The sequence below is a fragment of the Lupinus angustifolius genome, chromosome LG06 (assembly GCF_001865875.1).
Source record: "Lupinus angustifolius cultivar Tanjil chromosome LG06, LupAngTanjil_v1.0, whole genome shotgun sequence".
NCBI lineage: Eukaryota > Viridiplantae > Streptophyta > Magnoliopsida > Fabales > Fabaceae > Lupinus > Lupinus angustifolius.
The window spans coordinates 29,833,085-29,841,121 of record NC_032014.1 but is presented as its reverse complement, the minus strand read 5'-3'; the positions used below and the strand labels follow the sequence as shown (position 1 = coordinate 29,841,121).

The 8,037-nt window shown below is 29.4% G+C and overlaps 1 protein-coding gene across 1 annotated transcript; it reads left to right on the top strand.

Moving 5' to 3' along the window:
- Window positions 750-2,532, top strand: LOC109350874. Its single transcript, XM_019592184.1, has 2 exons — window positions 750-1,201; window positions 1,984-2,532. The coding sequence occupies exons 1-2, from the start codon at window positions 784-786 to the stop codon at window positions 2,307-2,309; spliced, it is 744 nt and encodes a 247-aa protein (XP_019447729.1). The 5' UTR covers window positions 750-783; the 3' UTR covers window positions 2,310-2,532.

Here is an 8,037-nt window from a genome sequence, read left to right as displayed (position 1 = left end):
AAGTTCTATTCAAAAAATTTATCCATTTTTCAATTGGTCTCCTAGTATATTCCTTAATACATTCTGAAATTGGGATGAAACCACCCTCTTCACCTTTTAGTATACTATTATTTTTATAATTGTTCTTTTAATAACATATGTTCCAAAACAATTTCTACGCTTATTGGAATTGAGATCAAATTTATGATGGAAAATTAATTGTGCAAATATATGAAAATTTGATAAAAATACATTCAATTTTTATATTCTTAAATTAGGTGCATAATATTTAAAAAGTTGTAATTTAAGTGTATATTTTTTCTAGGTATAAAGTATGGGATATGGAGTGGGAAGAAAAATGATTGAATGAGATATGGAGGTGGATGGTGAGTATAATGAGAATTCAATCAGAAGAGAGAGATAAGGAAGAAAATGTTGCAATATTTTATTTGACTTCCTATACTTAACATTAAGGATAGAGATTATATGTCCTAAATAATGTTACATTCTACCTTCTTGATTAATTAGAATGTTATATTTTATTTTCGAAATTTTTATTTTATTGGCAATATGTTATTATTCGGAAGAGAGAATGAGACATCATTAAAGATACTATGTCTTTTCTAGATCACCTGTCAATCAGAAAATCTTATTTAAAAAAAAATTGTAATAACAGAAATTAATATTTCTACCGTATTCTATGTAGTTTGATTGACTTGTTACATGCAGAAAAGATTTTTTTAGGATGATCCTTGTCCTTTTTATAACTTATGTCGGCTTTCATTGTTTCTCTTAACACACTGAATGCACGCGCTCATATTTTCTTACTTAATATTCATACCACACACACGCACATTATTCAACATCCTCATTCATTCCTTCATAATTCCACATTCACCATCATTCTATTTGGAACAAAAGAAAAAGCAAAGAAACATGTTGCACCTTTTGTACTTTGTAATATTTGTTGAAATGTTTGTGATTCTTAGCTTTATTTTCAAGACTCCTATAAGGAAGTTGATGATCATAATGTTGGGTAGAGTGAAGAGAGGACGTGGACCTGTGGTGGTGAAGACGGTGGTCGGAACAGTGGTGGTGGTGCTATGTTCAAGCTTGTATAGTATGTTTAAGATAAAGAAACGTAGTACACTTGAGGTTGGTGTTGTTAACCCTACTGAACAAGTTCTCATGTCTAAACATATGCTTGAAGCTTCTCTATTGGGTAATCACTCTTTTTCTCTTCTTTTATTATAATACTATAGTTCAATACCAACACTCCAATATTCTCGAACTAATCACTTTTGGAGTGCATGACTGCTCTCCCAATAAGTGTTACTCTCATGAATTGAACTCTTGACCTTTCAATCATCCCGATGATCTAGTGGTCGTACATCATTAGACTAACACGTTGTTGGTTGTTAATGCCTATTTGGTAATTGGCACATGTGATTAATAGCAGAGGTAATAGCAGAGGCCTATTTGGTAATTGGCACCTTTCATTATAAGATTGTGTTCTTATGAATATGATTATATTGGTGTTTTATAGTGATGTATTGAAACCCCTTAATTGTAATGAAATGTTGATTATTTTAATTATGAGAATTATGGAGTAGGAAATTGGAGAAAGTTAAGTACAAAAAATGACAGTTTCTAACATGTAAACAAGATGAGGAAAAGAAGTGCAAACTTTGATGGGTTGTAAAATATCACTTCTATGTTGAGGATTTATGTTGTTGGGAGGGGTAACCATGAAACCCGAAATGGATTAGTTCTTAACCCAAAAAGGTGAAAGATACCATTCGTAGTACCCAAAAAATACTATAAATAGGAAAAAATGTGAATCGTTGGTGACTATGATATTGGTACCCTTTAGCTTTGTGATATAACTCATAAATCATCAATTTTTTGCTATGATTAGAGTAAGAATGGCAAAAACTTTTATAGTACATTTTTCCCTTATGGAAAAGTTGCTAATGATTTTTTTTTCATATATCACGTATGCAGGGTTTGTATTGTTCCTATCTCTAATGATAGATAGATTGCACTATTACATTAGAGAGCTTATGATACAAAGAAAGACCATGGTAGCTTCTAAGAAACAAAGTAGAAGTTTTGATGATGGCAAAAATGCATTGACAGAAGAAATTGTTACATTGAAACCCAAAGTTCAGAAACTAGAATCTGAGTGTGAGGTGAAAGGAAACAAAGTTAAGGCTTTGCAAGCTGAATTAGAGGCTCTAAGAAATCAATCAAAAGGGTTGCTTATTAAATATGATAAGCTCTTGGAAGATAATCAGAATCTTAGGATTCAGTTGGAGAATGTTCACTAGAGCACTTTCTATTTTTGTAACAAGAAGAGTGTGTGAAGGTTTAAACATGGAATTGGATTTGGTGCAGGAAAAAATATGTTGTAGTTGGTGCAGTAAAAAATATGTTGTAGTTGGTGCAAATTTGAGCTGAGATTGGAACATGAGTTGTTTGGTATTTATTTAGAAGCTTAGATTTGTTCACTGCAATATATTTTTTGATGTATCAGATCCTAATCCATTCAAATATTTAGCAAAACATGTATGATAGTGTAGTTTTTTCCGTCATACCCGTACACATAAGAAAGATAATCATATCTTACTTATGTCATGTCATGCACTTATTTTGATATATGTCCTATCATATTTTATTATATCCTGAAAACTAAAGAAATCCTTGGGTACTTCATCATAGATCATAAATATTGAAATTAGAGAGCTAAATATTTACTAATTGAACAAACTATATGTATTTTTTAAGGTTAGAGCTTAGAAACTATTTTAGTTCTACCACATGCTTAAAGTAGATTCTACATGTTTCTCCCCACACCTCATTCTTCTCCATGACGCTCAAAGTTGTTATTTTTCCTTTTACTTTAATCTTTATACTACACTTCAAGCTAGTCATATCCAAAACCAATTATTCTGATGGATTGTGTGAGAGCCAACACTAACCCTTTATTTATTTGGTTAAAGTGAGTTTGAAGCGGTCTCCGATAAGGAATTATTATATGGCTTAAGATCATGTGGTCCTGACCAATAACAACTTGATAAGTGTTTGTAATTATTAAGGGTCATATTGTTATTGATTAGGACCAAATGATCGTCGACCATGCAATAATTTCTAGTTTTAGATGCCTCAACTTTAGCTACAATTTCATTATTATTCCCTATTGTTGTGATCCAATTCTCATCATCCCATGTCCAAATAGGATCCCTTGAACATAAGGCTAGTCCTTTGATCCTACCAGCTGCAGAATTCTCTAAACTAGTTGGTGAACATGAATTATATTCCAAAATTTGCTTACCTTTGAAACTAAATTCCACAAGAATTTGATGCTTCAATAGTTGACTAGCACTCCACCTTTCCTTTGGATTCCTCATTAATCCGGCCATGGCGGCCGCGGCGAGTGGGTTGAGAGAGTGTGCCATAAGGCATGTACTCCATGAAGAGATTGTAGAAGAGAGTTTTGTTTTCTATGGTAATATCATAACCTTTGTAGGAGAGGATAAAGAGGACTTGATTTTTTGTTCTTTTTGAAGATGTTTCGAATGTGATAGCTTCGATGACTTGACAGCGGTGATGGTGGTGGTGGAGTGGCGAGAGGCGGCAATATAGACCGTGGCTGATGAGCCATGGCCTATGATGTGGCCTCTACTCCACTCCATGTTGTGTTTTGTGAAGGTGAAAGTTTTAAGGCTCTCTTTCCTCTGTTTTTGAATGCAGGGTCTTTAGTTTGCTATAGCTGCATTTATATTAGTGGTATTAAATAAAATAAAGAAGTTAATTTAGTAGTATAAGACTTCAGATTTCTTGACCTAAAGGTTAATATTTTCAAACTTTCAACTAGATCTACATGTTGGACCCAACTACGATCGAAGAGTCTCTAATCATTGGGGAGTTTTATTATTATCAGACATGAGAAAAGTAAAAAGACACAAGTGAAACACCATATCCGAATCAAAATCTTAAGACAATAATTACATGACTTTGTTTCAACTTATAAATTTTTTTACTCCTCCTCTTCTCGTATCAAATGTGATACCCACACTTGAATATACCTTACAATATAACCAAGAGCTATAATCTCACATGTATAATTTGATTTTGTCAAACTAGAGATTTCGGGTGATATCTTTGTGAGTGGCATGTAGGCAAATTCTAAGATTAAAGTCTTTGAGATTGCAAATTAAAGAGTGAATTAATTTGGATTTGGATTTAGTTTGGTGCAAATGAGGATAGAGTCTTGGTAATATCTTTTGCTATTATACTTAACTAAAGTTTGAAAAAATGAACATGGGGTTTTAGGGGCAAGGTGAATAATGGGGTGGGTTGAACCACTAAAATGGTTGAACCTTGGTATCTTCTATTTTATTTTGTTGTTGGAAAATGTTTGAATTTTATAGTCATAGTGTTGAACATATAAGCATAACAAATTACAAGTTTATAGGGTGAAGAAAAATACAATTAGTCCTTCAGTTTTTTTTATTACAAGCCAAAAACCATAAACAAAGATTCATCATCTCTTTGCCCTATTCGATGTCTTATGATAACTTTATCAAGCTTTGTTGATATTGCACTGAAAACTTAACCACAAACTATACCAAATGTCATGATCTTAATCCATGCCTACTTCTAGTTAATCTAAAAATAACCCTTTACAATGAGGTGGTAATGGGACTATAAAATTTAGGTTATGGAGGCAAAGTTAATAAACAAGTATAAATAGTTAAGTAATGTGGATAAAGACAATACATAAATGCAAATACATAAGTTAAAATGACAAAACATTATCATGTAGTAAAAGAAAATCAACCTAAAGAAGCACTTATAACTTTTTTATTTTATTTTTAAGAATCAAACTCGTCTTCAATATAGATGAGAGAAATTATTATTTTGTTATTGGTTTTAAATATAAAAGTGTTATTATATTTAAGTATAGAAGGGTCACATCATATTATTTTTTATTATTTTTGATGTATTTTTTTCTCCGACATCAGAGAGATCATCACCCATTATAGATCCGTACCTATAATGAGGGGTTATTAACTACTGTATTCATGATGATTTAAGAGATTGATTAACAACTCAAATAGTTTTTTGTTATACAATTTTTTTTGACCAATTACTCTCCCTTTGAAAACAACAACTAACAACTCAAATAGTTAAATTGAGTATTGTTGCCTTTTTTTTAAACAACCTTAAGTAGTGGAGATGATCCAGTTTCCATGACACATGAGATAATTAGATGGTTTTAGTATATTATTTTGCTTTACTAATCAATTAGTTATAGTCAAAATTCATTTAAAAAACAATTATATATCATTCTAAGGTGAATGTTCTTTTGACATTGCATTATTAGCACTCTTTAAATTCAAGAAACCTATGATTTCATAGTTTGGAAATAAACGTCAACTCTCTCATTCACAGATCATACTCATATGCATGACGGTACATGATTAATTAATACGTTAACATATTAAATCAATTTATAATAAACACATTTAGTTAATCATGTTCCATTATAAAGTGGTAGTGTGAAATAGAAGCTAAGGGATGGAACAACTTAAAAAGTGCTTAGAGGTTGCAACTTAATTTAAAAGCAGCAAATGAGAGAGTAAGCATGAGATTGGAGTGGCTAGGGTTTAGGAATTAAGAGTAGAGATCGACCATATTCATCTAATATGCGGTACCAATATAAGGTTTTTTATATTTTTTAGTTATGAATACATTATGTAGTAGGTATGATGATAAATTTGATATTAAATCATGTAAGTATCATGTTACAATTATGTGTTATTTATTTTGGCACCCAAAAGTATATAATAGACAATAATCGAATAATTGTTCACGTATTAGTTGTTTGTCCCCTCACCATTTCGATAAGAAAATAATGTATGTTGGAGTGTGTGACTCTCCTTCTTAATAAATGTCGTTCACGTGAATTAAATCTTTGACTATATGATCTCCCTCAAATCTAGTAGAGCCAGAATGACCAATGCCTTATTGATGTTGTTTCCTTACTTTAATTAATTTATAATATAAACTTTATATGAAAATCAATTTTGCATTTAAATTTAATTAAGTTAAATTTCTATCATGACTATTATTTTTTAATGAGAAACATCACTACTATTGTTAAATTAAAACATATGTTATATGATTCTTACCAAATAAGTATTGGTCAAAGAACTTCATCTATACAATTTAATAGTGTGATGACCTATGATTTAATGTCATTATCAAAAGTTTTAAATGATTTTTTATTCTGTTGACTCTTTTTATGAAGTTCTTTTTAATTATTATCCATATTTTGCCCCTGCAATTATAAAAAAAAAATAGTTAGAGAGACTCAAAGCTACTTTTTATTTATAAAATGAGATTAAATAAATAAGTTCTTTGTGTATACATGGAAAATACATTAATGGCTCACTTTGACGGTCTCTATGCTTTGAAAGAAATTTGTCTGGAATAAAATATATATAAATTAGACTTCATAATAAAACCAAGCGTTTACAAAAAAAAAAGAAAATAGAAAGAAAAAAGTTCACATTTTTTGTATTGAAAAGAGATTAAAATAAATTAACTGTAAAACGTGAGTCACGTGGTCCAAATTTTCTTTCTTTATTATTTTCTTCTGTTTATAAAATTAAAAAACACGTTTTATATGTGTGTTTGACTTAACTGCGAAAAAAATAGATTACTTTAGTAAATTTTAGTATAATTGATTATAAGCTAAATTTGTTTATATTTGACCATGTTATTGAAAAGTAATTTTAATATAGATTTGTTTTATAACTAAGTAAATGTCATTGATTTAAAAATAGGAAGAGATGTTATATTAGGTTTAACCGGTTTAAATAGTTAAATAGTTCGATCTGATTGGAAGAAATATCATATTAGATTAGACTATTATCCAAAATTGCTTAACTATGTTTTTTCAATAAAATGTAAAAAAATGGAGTAAGTTTTGTCATTGTTTGTTTAAAAGGTTAAGGAAGAGACTTTTCACACCCTAAATTTAACACACACAAATTTTATTTTTAAATCGTGAAATGTCATTCTTTTCTATCTTCTTTTACAACTCACTCAACCATTTTTCTCCATTGATTCCTTGACCATTATTCAACTTTCACATTCCACTCTTCTTTACCCTATTCTGTTTGAATATAAATTTTCTATATTCACTATCTAAAAGCAAATTAAAAAACAAGTTATTAAAATATTTAACAAAGTATTTATTTTATATTTGTAGCAAAAATAATGATATAAAAGTATAAAATATTTTTATTCATTCTCTATATACTACCACCCAACCTCATCCTCCTCCACTTTTTTCTTCTTTTTTGCCACGTATTGAAAATGTAATCTCTATAACATCTAGAATCTTAATTATAAGAAGGATATTTGAAAAATTCAAGGTTATTATTTCACAGTTTTTTTTTTTATCTTTTACTCATATTCATTCACTTTTTTAATAATAAGTCAATAATTTTGAAAATCCATAATATAACACTCAATCAAGAGGAATGTTCCACATTATGCATTGTCTAATTGCAAGTCCTTGAGTCTTGACTAGGTTACACCTCAATTCAACTTTAACTACAACAAAGCTTTATAATCTTCTAGAAGACTATAGCTTATTTATATATATATATATATATATATATATATTTAATCTTTGATTGTATTCCATATTAGGAAAGATTCTAGTCACTATAGGGATTTTAGTTAAGGGAAGAGATATATACAACACAATTAATCACCTTTTTATTTTTATTTTATAAGATCTTGAAATAAGTTTTACTACACCTATGTATATATTTTTTTATAAAGCCTTCGAAGTCGAATTTATTGAGTTGAGATTTCTGAATTTAAGAGTATTTTTTCTTATTAAAAAGTAAAGAATATTCTTATGTCAAAGAATGAATAAATGAAGATTCTTTAACTGGTCAATTTATATTTCTACTAAATTGTAACATAAGTGATTACATCTCAATCATGTGAATATTAAATTCCTATTTTAAGGGC